Source organism: Epinephelus moara, chromosome 20 (genome assembly GCF_006386435.1).
Source record: "Epinephelus moara isolate mb chromosome 20, YSFRI_EMoa_1.0, whole genome shotgun sequence".
Classification (NCBI taxonomy): Eukaryota; Metazoa; Chordata; class Actinopteri; order Perciformes; family Serranidae; genus Epinephelus; species Epinephelus moara.
This window is the reverse complement of record NC_065525.1, coordinates 40265386-40291040: the sequence shown is the minus strand read 5'-3', so window position 1 is coordinate 40291040 and position 25655 is coordinate 40265386. Positions and strand designations below refer to the sequence as shown.

The 25655-nt window shown below is 43.5% G+C and overlaps 2 protein-coding genes across 2 annotated transcripts in view; both read right to left on the bottom strand.

Annotated features, from left to right (window-relative positions):
* Nucleotides 1-909: 909 nt before the first annotated feature.
* borcs5 (BLOC-1 related complex subunit 5) lies at nt 910-8490 on the bottom strand. The gene is made up of 4 exons (XM_050073857.1): nt 8023-8490; nt 7503-7646; nt 5135-5292; nt 910-4080 (listed from the first exon to the last, which is right to left on the bottom strand). Exons 1-4 carry the CDS (start codon nt 8078-8080, stop codon nt 3847-3849), a joined length of 594 nt encoding a protein of 197 aa, XP_049929814.1. The 5' UTR covers nt 8081-8490; the 3' UTR covers nt 910-3846.
* Nucleotides 8491-9825: 1335 nt separating this feature from the next.
* Nucleotides 9826-25655, bottom strand: part of smc1b (structural maintenance of chromosomes 1B) — a 21034-nt gene continuing 5204 nt past the window's right edge. Inside the window, 22 exon segments of the mRNA XM_050073805.1 lie at nt 9826-9936; nt 10028-10138; nt 11431-11490; nt 11493-11502; nt 12849-13000; nt 13378-13532; nt 13616-13772; nt 14274-14372; nt 15401-15554; nt 16071-16216; nt 16457-16598; nt 17097-17203; nt 17883-17999; nt 18240-18377; nt 18547-18729; nt 20032-20223; nt 20374-20559; nt 21709-21916; nt 22034-22116; nt 22694-22834; nt 23775-24033; nt 24229-24467. Coding sequence (XP_049929762.1) covers nt 9826-9936; nt 10028-10138; nt 11431-11490; nt 11493-11502; nt 12849-13000; nt 13378-13532; nt 13616-13772; nt 14274-14372; nt 15401-15554; nt 16071-16216; nt 16457-16598; nt 17097-17203; nt 17883-17999; nt 18240-18377; nt 18547-18729; nt 20032-20223; nt 20374-20559; nt 21709-21916; nt 22034-22116; nt 22694-22834; nt 23775-24033; nt 24229-24467 — 3150 coding nt within the window.

Here is a 25655-nt window from a genome sequence, read left to right as displayed (position 1 = left end):
AATTCTGTGCCTCAGAGCGAGGCGGCTGCAGGATGCTCCTTTCGTAGGTGTAATTGAGTTCAGCGTGTTTATACACCGATGAAAAATTCAACAATGTACACAGCCATCCTAATCAGGCTGCAGTGGCTCATGGGAAGAAAACACCATCCACTGCTGCCTCCACAGACGACGAGCCGCTCACCATCAGCTGTGAGGCCTTAACGCCTCATTGTCATCTGGTCGCCGAGCCTGAAACATACATGTTGTAATCCCCGAGGAAACATGCCCAGCGTCACGGCTTCTGTCGCGCTGTTACAGACACAGACACGCAGGGTGACCTGTCTTTATTCAAACCACTCATCAAAACTCTTCTTTTCAAAACAGCCTTTACGTGTGTATTTTACTGTGTTTTATTTTATGATCTTTTTAAATAATGTAAAGTGTCTTTGAGTACCATGAAAAGGGTTATATAGATAAAATGTATTTATTTATTTTATTTTATAATCTGGATTTTAACTCCTCTCTGTTCAGTAGCTGTCTGTTATTCACTCACTTTACAGCAGCAAACCACTTTGAAATAAAAGCTCTGTGCCGGAAATTTACTGTACTTCAAAATAAACTTAACACGATGGTGAGTCACTTGCGATCCATTCAAAATGGACCTGCGATACACTTTTGGACCGCGACCCACCAGTTGGGAACCACTGCTTTGTATTTATTTAATGTGAATACTCGAATATGGAAGTTACTTAAAATGCCCGTCTCTAACGTTAATTAAACTTAACAAGCGTTAACAAAACTTGACACAAATGTCTAACAGGATAAAATAATGAAGGTCTAAAGGTCAAAGGTCAGCTTGACTGTGACATCATCATGTTTTAATGTCATATCTCAGGGACAGAAGGGGAGACATTTGGTGAGACACTGAATTGGTGACTAATCTTGAAACTGTGTGTGAAGCGTCTATGTTGGAGCGGTAATAACCCTGCAGCATCACTCAGTATATGAAGCTGCGACATCGCACGTCGTAGCCTGTGATTCAGTCGGCGCTGTCATCGTACAATCTGCAGACATCAAACCTGATGTCATACCAAGTTGATCAGATCCATGTGGCACAGTGTAGCTGCACTAAACTTAGACTGATAAAGTCTCACCGTCTGTAGGAGGATTAAAACTAATAATTTTTATCATATGTGACAAAGAAAAGCAGCAAATCATCAAATATCAGAGGTCAGAATCAGCAGATGTTCAGTGTATTAAAAATGACAGAAATGAAAGAATGAATTATCAAATTAGTTTGTTGCAGCTCTAAAGTAAGATCTGTCTCTGTGAGCTCGAAGAAACACCGAAATATAAAAGTCTGACGAGAGAATCTGAGCCACTCAAAACTATTAACAATCAGACTGTTCACTGAAAGCTACTGACTGTCAGCTGCACGGACAGGTTTAGGATAGTTAATGAAAAAGGGATAAACATCAGAACATGACACTACAGCTCTGTTAAAGAGTTTCACCCTCACATTGTGTGAAGACGCCTCAGACTGCGTTGCGTTTCCTCTGGCACCATCCTGTGGATTAACACAGACCAACACTGACACACTGCTGCAATAACAACACCATTTATCTCCTTATTTCAAGCGTCTTATGTTTTATTGCCACACTGCAGACTGACCCAGGATCAGGTGCGTTAAGTGTCTGTTCACACAAATTAGAAAAACTAAAAATTCTCACTTACAGTTTAAGGTATTCAGCCATGCTTTTTGTACCACAGGTTTGATTTTATTTCAACAGGTGTTGAGATTTCTGCTGCCACCAAACACTATAAAGGTAAACTGCAGTCTGTTAGTGTAGTATGTAATTATTAACAGTGGTGTAGTGGTGGTGGATGAGGTGGTGTACTGGTAGGAAGATGGGTAAGTTACTGAAGAAGAGGTGATTCTACTCTGCTTTATATTCCAGTGGCTTTTTGGCTGATTGGTGGGAACAGAGACAGAACATATTTCAGTCCCGCTCTCCACTGACTCTGTACTGAGTGACTGTTTCTTTCCTGACGTTTACATCTGCTGGCAAACAACACAAAAATACCTAAAAGCTGGTTTGTGGTGGGACGCACCAACAACATGGTGAAGAAACCATAACTACATTTTTACAAACAAGAGCTAACGGAGCTGTGACGCCTGGTTTTGATCTTTGTCACGTAAACTCATGATCCACCTGGTGATTCAATCAAATAGTTGTAAATATTAAAGTTCGCACTACTGGTCATCAGTGGGATCATTTCTCAAAGATAATCAACAGAAGACTGAGACAGATCGCTGTAACGTTTTGCTCTCTGGGAGACATGAGGCTCTAAAATAATACTGATGCTGAAATCTGATGTTCTGAGCTAGCTACAGATGTTTTGTCGGCGTTTCAGCTGCCACTGGTTATTAATATTATATATAATTTCTGCTCCTTTATCCTCCACACTGGACCTTTGACAAATAGTCTATATTAAAACCGTTGACAACTTGTTTTGTGGATGATCCTCAGTAACAGACGAACCTTTTCTCCAAAGATGCTGCTGTTGATTCATGTAATTCTTTATTGCTGTGTAATAAACTTGAGTCACCTCTCACTGAGCTGTGGTGGCAGAAAACCTGAAGAAATGAAACTAAAACCATGCGCACAGACTGAAACCTTCACAGGTAAGAGAGATTATTTCCTAATAATTTGGGTGAACTGACCCTTTAAACCTGACGAGCACAACATGAGACACAGAAACAGATATTCAACAGATGAAGCAGAGACGTTAACATGATCACTCTCCTCAGAGACCAAAGACATGACCGACTGTTGTTAAAGTGCTACATGTTGTTAACCAGCTGTGAGGACGTGTGAATCTTTGGCGTGTGATGACAAAGCTTAAAAACATATATAGATAATGCTGAAGCCTGAACAGGTGTGGCAACTTGCTAAAATGATTTTGTCCTCCTCTGCGTCCGTCTTCTGTACTGATCTGAATCTAAAGTGTCAGGGTCTCTGGTCGCTCCTCTGTGTCATGTTCTTCATGGTTTCACATGAAAATAACAAGAGTATCCAAATAAATTAAAGTTTTCTCATCAGTTTATGAGAATATTAAATATCTTCTGTCCAAGACGAGGTTTCCCAGTTTACTCCCAATGTTACTCCCAACGTATCCAACAGCAGTAAACCGTCTGGGTTCTCTGTGAGTCTCTGCTTCATAATATTCTACAATGATGCATCATATTGTTCAGAAAACTAAAAGCAGGAAGTTCATGAAGGGATCTCCACACAGTTGGTGAGGCACGTGGCGTCGGAGCGAGATGAACTTCAGGATCACAGGCGACAAATATTTGTAAAGCGAAGTTCAATATCCAGAATCAGCCCACAGGAAGTTCAAGATTTTTTTTTTTGTCACTCAGTCCCATCTGAATCTCTAAAACCTGCAACACATCTGCAGGAGAAGTTTTTGAGCATTTCGAGTTCACTCTGACTCAGAAGTGTTTGTTCCTCCCCTGCCTTTAGATTAGTGAGGAAAGCGTGTGAATGGAGGGTTGCTGGTTTGATTCCCTGTAGAGGCCCTCTGCAGTTTCTCTAAGCAGCCAGGAGCAGAAGGTTAAATTCATGTACGAGTTTAAGATGTGACAGCAAACATGATGTTGCTGACATGTGCTCAGCAGAGAGAATAGAAAGACTTGACGTAGAGAGCTGTCACAGATCAGTCTGACACATTTACACCTCAGCTCTACTGTGACACAAAAACCTTAATGTGTAATCCCTACAGCTGGACAGACCTGCATTTCCTCCTGGCCGCAGGTCTGGGTGGAGACTCAGGTGAGGAGCAGCTGCGTCGGCTTTCAGGAGGCTACTTGGTGACAGAGTCGCCGTCGGGCCTCATGCTGAAAGGCTCCAGGCGCTCGCTCTCAGGCAGCATGTTGTTGAGGCGCTCCATCAGTGGCACCGTCTGGTCGATGCCCATCTGGATGCGTCTCAGGATCATGGACATCTCGTTGACCTTCTGGATCTGCTCGGCATACTTGGCGTAGCGTTTCTGGCGCTCCTGCATGATGCTGAACAAAGTTTCCACCGACAAGTCCATCTGGAAGGAAGAAGTCGGGAGAGAGAAGAGAGAGTGTCTCTGACTTCTGATGACACCATGAATCATCCTAACACAACTCAGACATGAATATGATTTAAATAATACAGAAATATACAGTGTGAGCGTCTCTCAGTGACATCACCCAAATTTAGATATAAAGAATAAAAGGCTGGAGGGCGGGACTGTTATATAAACCAACATCTGTTACAGTCAAGTCACTGCCAAAAGAGTTCGTACAATGTTGATGAAGCCGATCGTCTTCAGGGATAAATCTCTGCATGTCACAGTAACTGGAGCTGTGGTGTCTGAGGTGACTCTCTCTCGCTGGCAGACCGGAAGTAGTTTGCTTTACATCAATTAGCCAGAGCTAAAGGGAGCAGAGAGGGCTCAGATGCTGCTTTCCAATGTAAGACAAAAGTCGGTAATTCCAACTCGTTTCCTGACTCCCTATCTGCCCAGGAAAACATGGACAAACTGGACAAACTGCTGTCTGTATGTCAACTCTCTGCACTTCGGGGCGCCCACTAGCTCACCTGGTAGAGCGGATGCCCCATGTAAGGCTCTGTCCTTGCCACAGCAGCCGTAGGTTCATTTCCAACTCCGGCCTTCGCTGCTTGTCATCCCCCCTCTCTCCCTCCCCATTTCATGCCAGACTTTCTTGTCTATTAAATACCAAAAAATAATCTTTAAAAAATATACAGTCTCTGAGCTTCATGAGCGTCTAAAGATGACCCACAATAATTCCCACAGCAGCGCCATTAGTGAGGAGAAACAGCTAAAACAATAAGTCAATTGTCAAACTTGTCTTTGCTCTTTTAAATAATACAACAGCTCAAAACTATGTTAACGGCTGCTGAGTGTAATGGTGTGAATTTTACTTCACAAACGACCTGAATGATCAACTGATCATCAAGACTGTTGGTTTTTAATTGATCAGGAAATAATTTCTCTACAACTTAAAATAAAATATTTTCAGACATCCTCTACATTCAACAGGAAACACAGCAGTTAGAATGGCTGTTGTTGTTAAACATTTCATGTTATAGTTTTTTACCTCTTTGATCCTCTTGACCAGTGCGTTCTGGTCGAAGGCCACGGCCTCGGCACACTGGTGGAGGTGGTCCTGGTAGCGAATGCAGAGCTGCAGAACCTGGGCGGCGTCCAGCCTCTCTAGACACACACTGCTGGGTGACGTCTGGCCACTCAGCACTCCTGCAGAGAGCGAAAAGCAAACGGACATGTTGGAACAAAGTAACACTCGACAACAGCGTAACACTTGGTAATTATTGTAATTAGCTATGCTCAGGATCTGACAGAATTACCCCTCTGGTGTGTCAGGAGGGCGCCTACACAGGAAACTTGGCTCATTATACACCTTCTAACACAGCGCTAATGGGCTGCAGCGACAATTAGCTTCACCACACAGAATCTGAAAATGGACTGAAGGGGAGGTGATGAAAATTATATAAAACTCTCAATAACTAAACATAAAAACTGAAATGATTCAAGTCAGATTAAAAATCTGGACTGATAACTCTCAATAAATAAATTCAAAGTGGCAACATTTAGATCTCACTCATTTCACTTGTTACAGAGATCAGATCACTGAAATTATATTTAATAAACAGATAGGGTGGCACGGTGGTGCAGTGGTTGGCATTGTGGCCTCAAAGCAAGAGCCCTTCTGTGTGGAGTTTATATGTTCTCCCTGTGTCAGCGTGGGTTTCCTCCAGGTGCTCTGACATGTTCTCTTCCTGTCAGCATTGGTTTCCTCCAGGTGCTCCGACATGTTCTCTTCCTGTCAGCATGGGTTTCCTCCAGGTGCTCCGACATGTTCTCCCCGTGTCAGCGTGGGTTTCCTCCAGGTGCTCCAGCTTCCTCCCACAGTCCAAAGACATGCAGGTTAATTGGTGACTCTAAATCGTCTGTAGGTGTGAATGTGAGTGTGAATGGTTGTCTGTCTCTATGTGTCAGCCCTGTGATAGTCTGGTGACCTGTCCAGGGTGAACCCTGCCTCTCACCCAATAACTGCTGGGATAGGCGCCAGCTTCCCCGCAACCCCTAACAAAGATGAATTGTTATTTTGTCTGGTGAGTGAAGACAATCTAACAGCCACTTGTATATTTCAGCAGCATTTAGCTGGTGGCTGCTGCTGATTTCTAACCCTGCTAGGGTGGGATGAGCCCTTGAGAAAGCTGCATGCTCTTCCAACGCAGTGAGTTCTGTAAATGTCCTCAAAGGAGGAGAGAGGGCAGCTGATGATCTTCTGGACTTTGGAAATATCCCCCTCGAGTGTTTTTCTGTGGGCTGTGGAGCAACTGACGAACCACGCAGAGAAATAGTGACTCAGCACACTGTTGATGGAGCAGCGATAAAAGGAACCCACAGTTACTCAGCCTGGTTGTTCTTTCTGAGGATCATCAGGAAATGAAGACGCTGCTGTGCCTTATTTGTGAGCATGGTGGTATCTGTATTCCATGACGAGTCGTCATCCCTGTGTACGCCCAGGAACATGACGTCTGAGAGCCTCTCCACACAGTCTCTGTTGATGTGTATCAGATTTTTTTCATTCTGTAGTTGATCATCAGCTCTTTGGTTCTGGAGGCGCTCAGGACACCACACTGACAGCCTCTGGACCTCGTCCCTGTATACAGTCTCATACCCCACAGTTGTATCATCCACAAACTTGATGATGGCATATCTCAGGTGTATGGGGGCTCAGTCATTGGTGCAGAGAGTGTAGAGTCGGGGGCTGAGCACTCATCGTTGTGGGGAGCTGGTGCTGAGACTGAGGGAACTGACTCTCACTCTCTGAGAGCGCTCGACAGAAAGTCTCTGATCCAGTAACAGTATGTGACAGTCCTGTAGTTCAGTGACCAGTCTGCTTGGGATGAATGTGTTAAAGGCAAAGCTGAAGTCTCACATAGCTCCCTGATGTTCCAGCTGGGTTAGTGCCGTGTGCAGAGCTGTGACTACGGCGTCCTCTGAAGATACAAAGTGAGCTAAATGTGGGCGGGAGGCTGGTAACAAAGCACTTCATGATGACTGGTGTGAGTGCCACCGGATGTTATTAGGAGAACATATCAATTGATTTCACAGAGTGATTAAAAGCTATCAGTGTGGTGTGCAGATCTGTTTGTTTTTTAATCTAGATCCTGATAAAGTTTTATAGATGTGTGCGCTCTGTCTAGAACTGAAATGGTACTTACTGTATCTCGTGCCCCGAGGGAGGTTTTTTAATTTATAAAAACATATTTCTGTGGCTTCATAAATTCACACAATATCTACCAGAGATGTCTGCAGTGTGTGAGCAGTAAATAGTATTAGGCTGCTTTAGATGTATGGAGGTGTACCTGCTGAGCTGTCTGCCTTACAGATGACACTAAGGTCCCTGTCAGCAGCTGGAAGACTTCAGAAGTTACCTTTTAACAGCGGCTGAAATGTGGGTATCTCCTGGAGTTTGATGACGTCTGGGTCGTTGTGGATATTTCTCATTGACTGTGTCCCCGGAGCCACGACCACGATATCATCCATCTTTGCTTTCTGCTTTGCCGGGGAGGGCACCACTGAAATGAAATAGGTTAATGTTAATATCAGCAGGCAGCAGTTACTATACATGACCTCTCGCCTTTTTGACACTCATGTCCCTGTTGCAGTAAGAGAAGTAATTTTATAATGTAGAGAAAGAAAGATCACACTGAGCACAAATAGTAGTAAAAACAGCTGAGGAGCAGTGACGTAAAGTGTGAAGCATTAAATAGGAACACTCTAATAAACACTCACAGCACTTCACATGAATAAACTGACTGTAAATCAGTGTCAGTGACTGAGCAGTGTTTAATATTAGCTTATATCAAACTCCACCTTCAACAGAAACCGATAAAATGACTGAATAATAAACTCTTTAATGTTAAATTAGATTAATCAGAGAGGTGATTTTACCTGATGAGCTGTAGTCCGAGTGTTTGTGCTCCGAGTCTCCGCTCTGTTCGGCTCCCATCGTGCTAACAGGCTAACGGTTAGCTTCCGTTAACGGTTACAGAAACGGGAGCAGAATAAATACCGGATGAATCAAAACGACTCTAAACGACCTCCACACACCCGGGCCGACAACGACAAGACCACGAACCGCAGCAGAGTAACTGAAGGGCAGTTATCGCTGGCTCTGCGGTAACATGCTAACGTTAACGTTAGCTAACGTCAGTTGTTCCTGTTACAGTTTGTTAGCTAACAGGTTAGCACACGTTACTGTAAAGCTCAGTCAGAGTTGAAGCAACATCTGCCCCTGTGACGAGTGACACCGAGTTATATTTAAAAACAATTACATTAAACGACACAAAACGACTGAGACAGAGAAATAACTTCAGGTCAGGACGAGGCAACACTTCCGTAAATATTGATCACGAGGTCTGCGCCTTCATTCTTCTTCTACTGATGTTTAATGGCGGTTAGCAGAACAGCTCTCAGGTACATTACCGCCACCTAGTGGACTGAAGTGTAGAGCAGGAGATTAAGAAACCAGCAAAAACCAACCAACAAAAAACAAACATTCCTTCTATTATTCTTATTAGTCTAAAATAATTAAATAGAAGTCTACGTACAATCCTTTATGTCCCCCTAGTGATGTAATGCTGTTCTTCATACACTGCACCAAATCTCCCGTTTGTCTCATGCTCCAATTACCCTCACTCATGATAAAGATCATCCTGACCACTCCAAACCCAAACCGCCCGAGGTCATGCTGGAGGTCACGGTGTGATGAAGCCAACAGAACCACATCATCTGCAAACAGCAGACGCAATTCTGAGGTCCCCAAACTGGACCCCTTCCTCCCCCTGGCTGAGCCTCCAGATCCTGTCCATGAACATCACAAACAGGATCAGAGACAAGACACAACTCTGTTACTTCACTTGAGTATTTTAACTTTATCCTGCTGCTTCTCTACTTTTTACATTTTTAATATTATATTTTTTACTGCACTTCATTCACCGGTTCCCTTTAGTCACTTTGCAGATGGAGATTTAAACTCTTGTGATGAGCAGATAAAATAAAATGCTTTGTTATACAGAACATTAAAACACCAAACAGTTACATCATTAAATGCATCTGACATGTTGCACCATCAATAGTAATAATAATGATAATAATATTCTAATAGTATAACGTACAAACTCTTTTTAAATGGGTAAAACTTTCAGTCTCGTAATGTCATTGCGCCCCCTAGCGGCCAAATTCAGTCCTCCACATAATAACACAGATACTCAAACACAGTTTTAACTGTAGATTTAATGAACGGGACAAAAGTCAGGCTGAAAAGCACGATTGGGGTGAAAAACACACAACAAGTAAAATGAACGAGTATAAAAACAAGTAAAACACCACCATCTGTCACTGCAGAACATCATGAAACATCCTGGAGACATCAACAGCAAAAACATCTTAGAAACATGAACAGATTTCTTTTAACGGTGTTATATTCACAATCAAACCATTTCAATGTGTCAATCTGTATAAACTGAACAGCTGTATTTAAGACTCTCTTTGAGTTATGTTAATAAAATCTTTCACATGTAGTTAGATATAAACACAGAGCAGGCCCCTGAACTACAGAAGTAAAGTAAAATCAGTTCAGTAAAACCGCCTAAAACAGAACTCACCATGTGGTGTTTAAGATTTACTACTTTACCAAAACACTGATACAACCAAAGAACAAAACTTCAACAGACTTCCTGCAGGTGATGAGACCTACACAAGTCCCGTCCTCTCTGCGTGCGCCTGGCTCCCGTTGTCTTCGTCAACCAGAGGGTAGGGTCGCAGGTCCAGGGTCAGAATACGGCTGAACATGCATTCATCAAACTGTGAGGGAGAGAACATCGTAGTTAACGCATCATCATCATGACACACGGAAATCAGAGTTCCTCTCCAACGTGTTATAAGAGTCTGTTACATCTGAGTAGACGCCCAGCAAGGCATCGGCCTTAGAGAAAAACTCCTCCTTCAGAGAGATGACGATGATCTGCATGTTCTCTCTGGACTCGTCTCTGATGAAGCTGGTCACCTGGTTACAAACAGAACAAGCTCATAGAATCCATACAAATAAGACAACACACTTACACCAGGTCCACACTACACAATATTATACAACAGTTAGTTCCGACCGAGTAATTTGATTGGACGAGAGGCATTCCCTGAGTGCTGATATAGAGTATAACATCACTGGGACATGTAACAGTAAAATCACTCCACTCACAGGTGTTATAAATATAAATACAACCGTTAATTAACCAACTGTCAAAGCTGACACTATAGCGTTACACCAAGAAGAGGGATATTTTCCCCCAGATTACATTTGAATTAAATTATGAGTGGTTGTCAGGAGAGGACGAGGAAAAGGAAAGCCAGGACTCTTCTGTGCAGACCTCCAGGTGTGTTTGAATCCGGCCGTGCCAACATCCAGGTTTGCCAACGTTTCATCAGCCGAACTGGACGAAGTTACACAGCTGCAGATCAGTGTAAATACAAAGTAGCTTGTGAGTTCCTGGCGTGTGTGCTGCGTTGCCTGGCAACGGGCTGGGGGAAATGTTTGTTTTCGCAGAGCTACATAACATACTTAAATAATTTATTTCATCACCTTTTGTTAACATTTCCTTACTCAACATTGCTGTTTAAGCTGTTGTTGAACTGTTGTATAAAAGCAATATCACACTCGTGGTCGTGACGTTGTACTAAGACAAGAAGAAGGAGCCGTGTTTACAGAGAGTGTTCTTCGAGTAAGCGGTACGTAACGGGCATTGCTGAACACGTAACAGTTTTACCAGATGTATCTATAAGGACTTGGTTGTACTTTCGATGTCATGGCGGATAAAGAAGGAGCACCATCTNCAGAACATTTATGATTTTCCTCTCGCTCTCCAAAACAAATGCATGCGGTAATTGCCGGTTGCAGTCGAGATTTTACGACACCAGGCTGTGGGTGTCATACCGCTTCAACCAAAGGGGGCGCTATAATCAATGAAAACGTAAAGTTCCGCACAGCTGCTTTAAGTAAAAGACACTCTTATGGTTAGTTTTTATTTTCTTATCGCTGTGCCTAACACAACTTTCCCTGCAACAAAAAAAAAAGTCGCCACTCTGCTGCTGGAAATCCAAAGTGGACTAACTGACCTGACACACAATGTGTTGTTTGATAGCATACAAAGATCTGATTACTAAAGATTCGGGGTGCAACTAACAAATTGTTTTCATCAGTAATATCTTCTTTTTCATTATTCAATTATTCTTTTATCGTGTCAAGTATCAGGGAAGATGACTTGATGTGACACATTCAAACGTTCTGCTCCTGAGTCTCACCTTGCCGATGTTAGTATTGTCCAGGGCTGCGTCCACCTCGTCCAGGACGAAGAACGGAGCAGAGGGCAGAAGCTGAGACATGACACCAGTGATGAAGGTCAAATGTCAGAGCCACAGCCATTAAAAACTGATGTAACAAGTATATGATAATGTGCATCTGAAGGAAAGAAGAGGTGAACAAGTCTTTGATTTACAGAGGAACAATAGTCTCAGTACGACTGATAAGAACGAAGCAGCCATGATGGATTCAGAGACATGTCAAGTGTCTCTTTATCAGAGTTCTTCCTGTGAAGTTAACGATGTGAAAGAGGAGATCATCAGGCTCTCTGAACGACACAGCCTTTACTTTATTAGTCCATTCATCAGTTTAAAAACGTCACACGTTCAGTACCTCCAGGCAACTGTTACCCCCAAAAGAAGAAATGATGTTTCTGAAACATATTTCACAGTTTGTCAACAGCTGTGCTGATTCCTGTTTTATTTTTTGGTTTTGCTTCCGTAGCTGTGAGGGGTAATTATCCAGCTGTCCGGCTGATTTAATATCCAGCAAACACAGATTATGTTCAATGATTTTAGGACACAGGATGGTGGTTTGTCAATCTGTCATTAAAGACGTATTCTTCTGTTTATTGTTCTTGTTATCTGGAGCTCTGATGTGCAGTTTAAAGTGATTAGTTTATCTTTCTGTCTGTAACCTTTGCTTCTCACTCAGCACAATATTATAATCACGTGTTGGAATCTGATGTCATCTGGTCTCAGGGTTCACACATTTTCATGGACTACATTTCAAAACTTTTCGATGACTTTTCAATGACCCATAATAAAATTTTCATTTGGGAAAAGCACATGCCTCACTGTGTCTGCTGCACCTGCCGGCCCAGTTACAGTATTTTTCTACACACACACATGCCGGAGAGTCTCGCCTTCTGTAACCAACGCGCCACACTGTCGTCACATACGAATATAACATCTAAAAGCAGAAAGCTTGGCTGGTATAAATCATGGTAAATGAGAACTGTGCAAGATTTCCATCTACATCAAGCATAAAAAGTTGTCTGAGTTAATTTGCCTTACTTGACATTGCACGTCCTTCGATGTGTATCGCAGTGTCAATGCTGAAGCGATTTATCCTGCAGCCCTAAGTCGATGCATATTCAAGCTATGTTTTGTCAACAGCTAACTTAGAGGAAAAAAAACTGCTGTTATGTTAGGTAATGTGGAAAGTTATCCCCAAAGATGACTGTAACAATGAATTTCATCACACAAAACAAAATTCCAGGAGTTTTATCAAAACTTTCAATGATTTTTTCAATGACTTTTCCAGGCCTGGAAAACATGACTGTGACATTCCATGACTTCCCCACGTTTTCCATGAGCGTAGGAACCCTGTGGTCTGTTTCAGGGTTTGATTGTGTTACCTGTGGATGGCGAACAACAGGGCGAGGGCAGCAATGGCCTTTTCTCCTCCAGACAGATTGTCCATGGACATGAAGCGTTTCCCCGGCGCCACACAGTTGTAGTTAATGCCGCCGAGGTATGGCTCGTCTGGATTCTCTGCACTCAGAATGGCCTGAAGCACAAACAGCAGTCTGGTTTAATCTCACTGAGTGGATCTCATTATTTAAGGCACCTGGCCTTGTTTGAAACATCTTCTGTATCACCCAGTGTGAAGTCAGCGTATTGTTGACACTGTTCAGGCTGAGCTGAGGAGACTTTCATGAGACAAACACACTGGGGTAGGAACCTTTAGTGCAGATGTACACAGACGCCTACTTTACCAAGTTTAATGTTCAGTAAATCAACCCTGAACAGCACACACACTCCTGGTTGGTCTGTCAGGTACAGTCAAGTAAGGCTGATGTTGGAGGAGCACATTCTTTACTGACATGACTGTGGAGGAGGAAGAAAATCAACTCAAGTGCAAAGTTGGGGGTTATGTTGTTTCACCTGGGCGCTGCTGTTCCTGCAGATTCTCTTATAGATCTGATCGATGACGATGGACACGTGTTCAAAGCACTGACTGAAGAGTTGTAAGCGACGGGCTTTGACCTGCTCGAACTCCTGACTGCATTTTCTGGCTGCTCTGGTGCTGGCATCAAACGCTGACAGAGGTACAAGAAACAAAGTTCAATTAGCAGTTAGGATACTTTAGTTATCACAGTATCTTCTTAGATTTCATAGATACCATCTGTCACTTCGTGTAACTTGTCCTTCACTTCTCTCATCTTGGCCAGAGCTTTCAGGTTTGGAGCTGTGGTGCGATGCAGCACTGCTTCTATAGAGGAGACCGACTCCTTCAGCCGCTCTAAACAGGCCTCAATCTCCTCGTCTGCCTGCAGACTCTGTACAAACACAAATTCAGTTCATGTCATAGACATTTTAGAGATTTGTTTTGCTCTTTTGATTTTGCATTTGTGATATAATGATTTAAAGATGACAGGAGGTAGCCAATAGTCTTGTAAGATTTATTGACTAAGACGCATACTCAGTGTCTTACTGCTAAAGCCTCATTGAAAGGTACTGACAGATGTAGTTTAAAGTAGTCCCTACACACCTCCGTACAGAAGGAGCAGCCACTGCTCCAGAAAAAGCTAAACATAAAAATGCATCTCTCTTCCTCCTCATCCTCGTTATCATCTGCTCATTAAAGTCTCTGGCTTCAGCTGCACATCAACATACAAATGAAACCCAGTGTTTCTCACACACTTGATTTATTTCTGGTCACCACAGTATCAACATTGACTGCCGCTCTAAAATCTGAGCCATAAATCCAAATTAAGTACTAATTCTCGCAGCATGAACACAGCCAAAGCCTATGATGATCACGAGGCTCGATGTCTTACCCTGACTTCTGCGTCCAGGCCAGAGTAGTCGATGACCAGAAGTGCTTCTCTCTCGTAGATGTTCATGGTGGCTGAAATGCTCTCAGATTCTGTGTCCAGCTGCACAAAGAAAAGATTCAGACATTCAGAAGTCTTTCTTCATCTGCTCAGAAGTCAGCAGGCCGTCTTTGTCTTTATGACTCTAATCTGGAGGTTTCTGCAGCTCCTGTTATTACAGGCTCTTATTTTTTCTCAAAATATGCTAATTTAAAGGAGCTATATGTAAGAAATCTAAAGCAAATAGTCGTAAAATCCTCCTAATATGTCACAGAGACTAAGGAATAATGTTCATATAACATACTGATCTCACCGATAACAATAGCACAGCCAGAATATTCGCATTTAAAAAAAAAAATTACGGTCTGCAAATCATGTTTATGTTTTGAATTTGTGTTTTGGCCTGTTGCGCCACCCACCGCCGTCTACCAGTCACGTAGTCAGTAGAGTCTCAGCATCCGGGTTGCCAGTTACGACTGAGCTTCAATGGCTGACGGTGCGACTAAACCCAAACGACCTCGTTATGATTCCCAAAAACGCCAAGACAAAACTCGAGGCAAAGCGAGGGTCTATATAGGAGATGCTTTTGAACGGTGGAGACGGTTGAAAGCGGAGAAGAATTTGAAATCGGATGTTGAAGTGGCTACTCATCTCCTCGACAGGTAAGCTTTAGCCAAGGTTGGCTAACTAGCATCATAGCTAGACAGGGATGGACATTTCGAATACTTACTGTTATTCATTTTCGATCATACATTGTAGCCCATGTGCAGGTGGGTCATCAACCTGACTGATTTTTTTGAGAAACAAATGTTAGCAGCACGGCAAGCAGCATTAGCAGTGTCCCGGTACACAGCATTAGCAGCCGGCTCCTCCTCCGCTGTATCCCGCCAGCAGCGTTAGCAGCAGAGAAGCCAGACTTGCTCGAACGGGGGGTGGACACGACTCGCAGCAGTATTTTGAGTTTGAGTGCAGTAACCGTTTTGGCCATATTCTTACATACGGCGCCTTTAAGCTCAAATTAATATCCAGCACATTTCCAGAACTGTGCAGGGCTGGTGTTGAAATGGTAAATTCAGTTCTGTCTGTCGTACCTCCACCTCACTGATTTCATCCAAGCTCCCTGACAGCAAAATGACGGGCAGACTCTGGATCTTACAGGCCAACAGCAGGTTGTGTCTGACCAAGCGTTTCTGCTCCAGGGCCGTTTCTGCAGACATCACCTCCTGTTGAAGCTTCACCAACTCTCTGAGAGAAAGAAAGTGACCATCCAAAATTGATCTTCCTGATGGATTGTAACATTTTGGATTTACGAAATACGGTCTTCAAAAACTTAATATTTTGATGGTTGGTTCATGGAATCCAAATCAATCAACTCACACCAATAAACCAGAATTAATCACATTGCAGAGGAAAGATCCCATAACAATACTGTTTCCTTGTGACCTCAAGGTCTTAAAAATGTTGTTACAGATCATGACTGAAAACAGAGTTCTGTTTAAGTAATACTTTTACAGATAAAAACAACCATGGATCATAGTTAAGTTATTGCCAAGACTTATTCTGTCTTAAGAGCCCTGTCAAACAATTTAGAAGTAATACCACATTTTAATGTTTTATATATGGTGTTTAGAGTTCCCCGTTTGTGCAACTTCTCCCAGCAGTCTGCACAGGGAAAACAATCTGTAACAGCAGCAGCATGTCGTAGCAGTAGCAGTAATAATACTCCAACAGCACAGCAAGTTGTGTTAGTAGTTGTGTTACTTGTTGATTTCTTGTAGGATCTTAGTTTTCTGGTCCAGCTCAGCTTTGGCAGCGGACACCTGGCTCTTCTTAGACAGCAGCTGGTTCTTCAGCTCCAGCAGTTTGCTCTGACCCTCCTCCACCGCTGCCAGAAGCTTCTCCTCATCCTCAGGAGAGGAGTGGAAACATCAGGTCAGAGAGGTCTGCAAAGTCTGCTGAGATGTTCATTTCACATCTGTGTCCAGACACAGAACCTAAACAGATTTATTCTTTAATCTTATTTGGAGGAAATATTCCAGGAGGAGGTGGGTAATAAATATTAACCATGTTTGTTAGTAACTAAACCTGTTATCCTGGACACCTTTAACCCTTTCATACAGGTGGCAGTTTAACACCTGAGATGATACCTTCCTCTGCTCGGCCACGGTTCTCTCCTCCTTGTCGATGGTTTCCTCCATTTTGCGGTGCTTCTTCTTCTGCTGCTCCAGTTGGTCTTGTCCGTACTCCAGCTGCGCTTTCAGGCGAGTGCACTGACTCTCAAACTCCAGCCTGAAAGGAGAATCATATCAAGGTGTTTATGTTGCAAAACACCTGAGAACATGTCACACATACTAATACCATCACTGCAGTACAAACAAATCATGTCATTACACACGACTCTAGAATATTCTGAATCTGAAGTTTGCAAACCCAAGCAGTAAGAACATTTAATTTCTGCCAATTTTTTCAGCACTGGCAAAATGGAAGTGCAACGTCTCAGATGATGTTGGTGTTGGACACTTGAACAGTGAATCTTTTATTTGAGCAACTGTTACAGACATTTGGTGACTGCAGTCATACTGTGATGGTATCTTATGCTTAAGTTAGAAAGATTTCCTCAGATAAAACCCTTATATATAAAAAATATAAATGTGATCTCCTCTCCTTTTCAAGTAAATGTTCATCACTTCAGCGTTTACTACATCATATCACAGGTTTGAACTTGATTTAAGTTCAGCAGATCCAGTATACATATGACTGAAGACAGTGGTGTGTTGTTTGTCATACCGCTTCTTGTCAAGCTCTGTTTGCTGTTTCAGGTGCTCCCGCTCGTACTCTCTGATGCTGTCCACGCCGATCTCAGCACAGAAGTCAGAAAACACCAAGTCTTCCATCTAAACACACACAACATATAAACCGTTAAGTCAAATCAGGTCAGTTTAATTTATATAGGCCAGTAACACAAAATTTGACTCAATGGACTTTACAATCTGTACAGCATATGACACCCACCCTTAAACCCCTCGACTCAGAGAAAGACAAACTCCCCATATTAACATTTTAATTGGGGAGAAAATGGAAGAAACCTCAGGAAGAGCAAGAGACGGGGCGATTAAGTTTGTCTGCCTGAGGCTGTCAGTGAAATGCTTTATTTAACCCTTAAGAGAAAAGTTAGCCGTGGAAGCTACACTGTTGTATGCCTGAAGTTTTGACCCATGAAAATTTAGCGAAGCCACCTCATGACGTGAAACATGGCACTGAGACTGATGAAGATACACCAGCGTGGTATTATTCGATTCAGTAAAAGCAATGAACTGAAATATTAATGGCCTAAAGTTCCTGGTAACTTCAGCATGGGGGTCAGAACTGCAGTCAAACAGGTTCAAAACAGTGTGCAGAGGGAAAGGGATGTCAGGATTAACTGGTTTTGCCATGACTGCGGTTACATAACGTCACGGTTTCATGACCATAAGGATTGTAGAAGCTCCGATATCTGTGGTATCCTGAATCCTGCACTGCAACTCTCCTCTTGTGAGTCACGTGACACATGTACCAGTTTGTAGGTCAGGTAACCTGTATGATCTGGCCTCTGATCCTCTTCATCTGTTCATCCTTTGCCTCCACACTCTCCTTCTGCATCTGGATCTGAGACTCCAGGTTTGCTAATTCACTCTCCATACGAGAAATCTCCTGAAAACAATCAGCAGATGACAAGATAGAATAAATACTGTGACACTGTGAGTTCATCGCTGCTTCCTGTGTCACCATGACACAGTATATCCTTGTATTTCCAGTGTGCCTCAGGATTCCAGGTGACAGTGACACAACAGGAGCTCTGATTTACATCCACACATAGAGCTGAGCCAGGTCAGAGAACACAGTCTCAGTCATGGTATCACATGTGAGAAAGTCAAACTCCTGCGGACCTACCGCTTGGCATTTTAGGATGATTTTCTTCCGAAGGTTTTCCAGCTCAGTTTTGGAGTATTTGAGGCGAGTCTGAGCGCCCTGAGCCTGAGCAATGACCTGTTTCAGCTCTGAGTCCTTCCGCTTCAGCTTTATCAGATCCTGTCAGAACAAAACACAGTGCGGACGTCAACTGGGAATAAGTTACTGACTCTTAAATAGTAATTTCATGCTAGAAATATACTGTCTGAATATGACAGGACATGTTTGTTAAAAACACAAACAACTGAAGCAGTTTTTGAGCTACAAGTAAACTGACTGAAGTTTACACTGAAAGATTTTTTGACAATTTTGTGTGTTGACTGACGCGTAACTCTGCTGTCAGCTGGTCCTTGCGTTCCCTCAGCTTCGTCATGTCCTTCTCGTCCCAGCAGCGAGCTTTGGTCCGCAGGTAACTGGAGCCTCCAGAGATCATGCCAGACTTTGTAAACATGGTCCCATCCAGCGCCACTGTCTACAGAAAACACATCTGATTACATGTGCGCTGGCAGTAAAGGCCAACACGTTAGTCAGTCAGTCAGTAAGCAAGGTCAGAGCTTCAGAGATGGCCCACGAGATTTACAGTGCTGCCCCTTTAAGGTCACATCCTTATGTTAACATGCAATTGATTCCAGTTTCTGAGTTTTACTTTGCCTGAAGAAGCTGTATGCAACATTTTCCCATCTTAACATCTCCAGTTTTGTAATTTCAGTGTGTTATCAGGTGTAACTAACGAAGCAGATTTAACAGATTTAACTGAAGTGGAAATCTCCTTCATGTGAGGTTAAACAGCATTCAGTATTTATGCACTTAAAGAACAGAGACAGAAATTAAAGTTAAAAGTTAAAGTTCAACTGACTGTCACAAACCTGAGTGTGTGAAATTTGTTCTTCGCATTTGACCCATCCCCTGAGGGAGCGGTGAGCAGCAGCGGTGCCGTGCTCGGGAATCATGTGGTACAGGCATTTAAGTACCGCTCCCACCGTGAGGGAAAATAATTCATGTCTATCTGTTTTGTGTGAAGGTGCCTCTGTGTTTTTCTCCCATCCATGTATTTTAAAATATTTAACTCTTTCAGCTGACACAGCATGAACTGTGTCTCCTCGTTGGTCCAAAAAGTCACGGCTCTGGATGTAGATTTCTCCATGTTGTTATCAGCTTATTCGTCTGTTACACATTTAATGCTATTGGACTTCCAGGTCAAAGCCCGGGGCGGAGACTGTGGAGCATGCTCAGAGCGCCTCGGCCAGTTTGGGCTGATTGACTGTATACATGCAGGAGTCACATGATCTGGGTGTGTTAGTCCCACTGTGACAAATTCACTTTAGGACCATTTCACTCACACTGACATGTTTACATTGATTTTAAAAGTCCGGTTTTAGTTGGACTGACACAATAATTAGATTTTCTCTGATGTCATGTAAACATACTAACTGAGAGAGGATGACAACATTTTACAACATGATTGAAAACTGTGTGAGCCAATCAGTGGGCTCACAGTCAGTGGTGCTGGTCACAGTTGGTCGGACAGTGTGTAGGTGGGAAACTCGATGCCGCAGAGATCGCTACTGCACAGACTCTGGCTCCAAATGACCTCACCAGAGCAAGATGGCAGGGGCCATATACGGGATATTATAGCTTCACTATGCAGGGATGTCTCTGTTTATTTGCCCATTTCCTGTAAAGCACTCTGAACTGCTTTTGTATGATTTGGTGCCAAACAAATATATTTAAACTGAACTGAACTGACTCCAGTGTGGCCGAGGGCTGAGCTTACCTTGAGGCGCACCTGCCCATCAAAGGCCAAACTCCTTGCATCTTTGATGGTCTCACAAACCAACGCGTTGCCACAGACAAACTGCACCACTTTCCTTAGCAGGGCGGCAGCTGGGCCAGTGTTAACCTGCACAACATCGACCACCATCTTGGCACCTGGCACCTCCCGCAGTCTCTCATTCAGAGGACTCACCTGGGCACACAGTGGTGATGGTGATGGTTATCACTGACACTACATATTCATGTACTAGAGACTACTAGAGATTCTGCACACTGAAATACACCAATAACTTTAACGTCTTTGCCAATTTGCATTTTTCACTCACACAGACAAAGTACTTACATCCAAGTAGTCGATGGGCAGGAAAGTTTCACGCTCAGCTCTCTCCGTCTTGATGAAATTGATACAGTCACGAGCTACTTTCTCTGAGGTAACAACAATGGCGTTCATGTTGTGGCCAAACACTTTGGTGACAGCCAGCTGGAACTTCTTATGGATCGGGCTGCACAAGTCAGACAGACGACCAAACTGAGACAGAAAGGATAAAGTATTGAAAAGAAGTTTTTCAGAAAACAAGTGTGTCAGAAATAATTTCATGATACTAACAAATAATAATTTGAAAATAAAAGATTCTTCTTTAAAGATGCAGCCGCACATTAAGGGGCCGTGTCCACCCAAACGTTTTTTCGTGAGGCCAGTGTAGGCCAGGGGGCATTTACAGTGCCCTACAAAAGCTGTCACTGTAACTTCAGCCGTTCAGTCGCGGTGGAGGAGGAACAAATACCGTGAAGACAAACCATCACTAATTACATGTGCCAAATAACAACAACGATGGAAGAGAAATCTGTTTATATATTTTGTTTCCTCTCATGAACCCACACTGACCAGCAAGTCCTTCAGCTGCATGCTTCAGCTTCCCCTCGTCCAGAGCCAACATGTTTACCTCTGCAGATATTCTGTACCACAGTAACCAGACGCAACCAAAGTGTCTCAGTTGAAAAAACGCTGCGCCTCCAGAGCGCTCTCAAACGCTCCCAGCTGGGTGTTTCCTGAGGAGTGCCTGGCTCTTTCAGCACTTTGGTGGACACAGTGTTTAAGGGCAACATGAAAATAGCTCTCAGTAAGTATTAAGGCAGACAAGAGACCTTTAAAAATGATTAAATTCTAAATAATGAACGACCATGTAGTAAAGTGGTTTATAGCTACAGTATATTTTAATGATGCTTGAAGGAAAAAAATGTCTTTTGATTTGTAGGGATTATATGGAGAGATTCATTATAATCTCCCAGGGAACTAAATTGAGCCTGAGAGGAGTTATATCAAGAAGTGATGTTACTGTCAGGACTGTGTGCACCTCAGTGCTCTCCAAGGTGCTAATACTACAGCTGGGAACCTCCAGCTTACCTTCTGCAATCAAGGATAATCATCGACTTCACCTGTTTCCTGCCCTTTATGTGTGCACATACCACAGAAGAACTGTCTAAGTTCTATTTGTTGTTTTCAGCGCCATAGACTGATGGTCACCAAGTGAGATCAGTCAGATAGCCTTGTTGTGTGTCGTGTTTTTTGTTTTACTACGGCAGTAAATTCCTTAAACACATCTTCAGTCTTCTGCCTCTCACTGCACATTGGTCCCTACTTTATTCTCTCTGGTCATTATGCCTCCCTGTCTCTTACCACACTTTCAGGGTAGAGCCTGCGGAGCCTCTCCAGCAGCTCTTTGCGCTGCGTCTGACGACTGCTCTCCTGACTGTCGAGACAGGCGTTCCCCAGCTCCTCCAACACCTGGCCCAGCTCCTGGTTCACCTCCTCGCTGCGCTGGCGGCCCTGCTGCAGCTCTGCACTCAGGCTCTTCTCCCGCTGACGGTAATCCTCAAGGGACAACCTGAAACATGCAGGAACTGATTTTATGTCCTGATTTTAGGAAGTATACGTCACCTCCCTGACAGTCAGCTTTTACTGGCTGTACAGCCATGCTGTAGAAGGTATGCCTATGACGTACGTGCAGGACTTGGTGTAGTCCTCCAGCTTCTCTGCTCTGCGTGTCAAATCGTCCAGCTGAGTCTGGTTGTTCCTGATGGCAACCTTCAACAGATGATGTTCCAGGAGAGGTGTCATTAAAGCAGCTGTAATTTATATTTTTACAATAACAAAGTAGTGCAGCAGATAACGACTTAGATACTGGATAGCATAATATCCCAAGTGTTGTCTTTTCCTGGTTTCAAAGGCTGCTTTACAGTAAAGTCACGTACTTTTCTGATATTACCAGATTATTCTAGTTGTTCTATTTTTTGCCTTCTGCCTGCTCTTAGTCATTATATCCACATTACTGATGATTATTTATCAAAAATCTCATTGTATGAATATCTGTAAAAGCACCAAAAGTCAGCCCTTCAACATTGTTATCGAGGTATTTGATCAAAAAAGAAATGATGACCTTGTGATATTTCATTTTCTCCACAGTGGGTGATGACATGTCAGTGTTGTGTACGCAGCTTGTTTCTGTTGTCCCGAAGTGGCCAAAGAAATGTATTATTGCATGTTTCAGGATTTAGTATTAATCACAGATTCAGCATGAAACATACTGGACACGTGTATTTCAGCAGCTGTGACTGTTAACAAAGATGTGACGTGGCAGCACCAATGTGGCCCCTGACAGTACCTCCACTTCCTTCTTTCTGCGCTGGTCGAAAGCCATCTTCTCGTAATCTGCTCTGACCTCCCACTGCAGTTTCTCAGCCTGCTGACTGAGGACCGCCCCCTGCTTTCGGGCCAGCTCCTTCAGCTCTGTGTATCGCTCCATCTGTGGCAGAAATACAGTCAAAAACCCACTGAGGGTGTTACAACAATGTCAGGGTGTTTTTCCCCTTCATTTATCGAGGTATCTGCAGTTTGGTAATGTGGCTCTTGACAGCCATCAACAACCAAAGCTGACTGACTTTAACTGTCTGATTAATGGACATTTGCCATCAAGGGACATGTTCAATTTTGCATCAGCTCATAATGTAGTTACTTGCAAGATAAGCGTGTGTGGTTGTTACGGCTCTGGCCGTATTTTGATATGTGTCTTAGTTTTCTGTGTCCTTCCTCTGACTGAGTTTTGATTGAGAGTGAGTGCTCTGTATGTGTGAGAATCTCTGTCTCCTAAACTACAGGTGTATCACACTGATTGGCTGGAGTTGGGGCTTCAGTCTGACGGAGCGTCAACTGCTGACTGCAGATCAAAAATCCTCTGGTTTTCAACAGCAGCAGCGTTCTGTCCTCGGCCTCCAAACTATTATTATTCTCTATGTCAAACCTGAAGGTTTCTTCTTGGTGACTGGTTCACACTGAGTTATATTTGCTTCACTTTATTGTTAATCTGAACTTATTTAGTCACAGTAATAAATAACTACTTAAACTGCAATCCTACTGTGAGGCATCTGGTTTGGGGTCTGGGGAGGAACAGCTTTTTACACTTTTATATTGAGCTCCTGCCCCCCATGACAGGGGTGTTAACAGTGGTTAGATCAGATTAAATTAGAAACATGTAGTGGATGTTCAAGTTTGTAATCATGATATATTGATCACAACAAAACCCCTTAAATCTCTGCTATACATTAGGACCAGATAGTCTGAAGTAAAGCTCTGCCAAGGAGCTGAGCGATGACTTGATGGCTTACCAGCTCCCAGCAGTGACATTTTAACTGACTTTTGGTTTGACTGGACTTGAGAGGAGTCACCATTGTTTGACAAACACTCACCTGATCTTCATCCAGCTCAATGTCTCTGCCCGGGGAGGCTCCCCTTTCCTGTACCTGCCTCTCATAGTTCCTCCAGGCCCTCTCCAGGTCAGAGATCTCCTGCCGTCCCTCTGCCAGCTCCTGCTCTTTAACAGCCATCAGCCTCTGACTCTTCCTCAGGGCGTCATGGACCTCCTCAGCCTTCTTCATGTGATGTGAGGTGTTCACCTTGGCTTTGATGTACTGGGATCGAGACTGGGACAGGATGTGCTCCTGGGCGCTGAGTGACAGAGTCAGAGGAGGCTTAGGTTAACACAGACCACCAGTGTATTTATATGATATGCCTGTTTCATCAGAACTGAACAGACGCCATCATCAGAGGCCTGGCTGCCTTTAAACATCCCTACACAGAGGAACAAAGCAGCTGGTGAGGGACAAACAAAATATGTCTGGGTGTTTTCTGATATACACACACCTGATCTCCTTCTCGACGTGCTGCTGCTCTCTGTTGAGCCGTCCATGTTCCTTCTTGTGGGTTTTGACTGTCTGTTCTGCATTCACCACTTTACTGTTCTTAGCGGCTGCAGCCTGCTGTTTCTCCCTCAGGGTGTCGCTGAGAGCGTCGATGGCCTTCTCATTGTGGTAGAGCTCAGCCAGGCTCAGCTGCAGGCGGGTTTGGTAAAGGTCATCCACCAGTCCCTGGTACCTCTGGGCCTGGAACAAAATGGAGGTTGATGGAACCAGCCATTTGGTGGGTAGGAAAGCTCAAGAGAATCTAAGGCCACTGAACTACAGTACAGCTGATGTTCAACAGTCAGTTCATGTGAGGACACATAAATCAGTAATTAAAGATGCTCTCCTCTTCCTCCATCAACAGAATGAAGGCCAGGATAAAGCCCCATAAACCAAATAAATAAAACAAGAGAGTGAAGTTTAAAAAAATCACTTTCTGTCATGACATGATGCTACATCTGTATAGCAAGAACATTTTTTCTACAAATTCAAGAAGTCCATTATGTTCTACTTATGACCAGGGATGGGCACAGTTAGTCGACACATAAAGTATGTCTGTCTCCGAGCCTCACACACTGGCGCCATGTGGATGTCTTCCTGAAAAACTTAACCAGAGAGGTGCTTTTGGGGACAGGAGATCCTGCTAGCCTGGATGTATGTGTGTTTGTATAAGTTTGTGTGCAAACCCATGCATGAGAGTTACCATCTGAGTGTGTGTGTTTTAAATAGCAGGGCTCAACAATAAGGATTGCCCGATTGCCCGGGGCAAGTAAAACTCACGGTCGGGCATGTAAACTAACAACTCACTTGCCCGATCGGGCAAGTTGCTAAAAATATTAAAAGTTAATAACTAATTGATAAAATAAATGTATTTTAAAACGTGCTCCTTCGGCTCTGATGCAGCGGTCTCTCTGCCTGAAGTCACAGGCACAGCTGTGTAATGTCCTGCTCACAGTCCCCATTGATATTATTTTGCGCGACGGACGCTTCATATAATAACATAACAATATACTATTTATGGTGTTATGTCATTGTGTCATTTCTGTCTCTACATGGTCACGCATTAACAATTCTCCTCTGCTCTCTGCATCACGCACGGCGGAGTTCCGCCACAGACACAGGTGAGCACGCTAAAGCGGCTCGGGCCGCATTTTCCTGACCAAACCTGACCCCGAGCCCGGTGCAGTTTGTCAGCTGACGAAGTTATTGTTATGGACAGTGTGTAGCCTAAATAACCATCAACAGACTGCTGTTACGCACAGACAAACAAGCTGCTCGCACAGCAGCGCAGCACGGCACTCATGCTGAGCTTGTGTTGTGTTCAGGCGTTGTCACGTAAATAACAACTTCCAGCACTTAAATAGGTCATAGCACAAAACAGCAGCATGT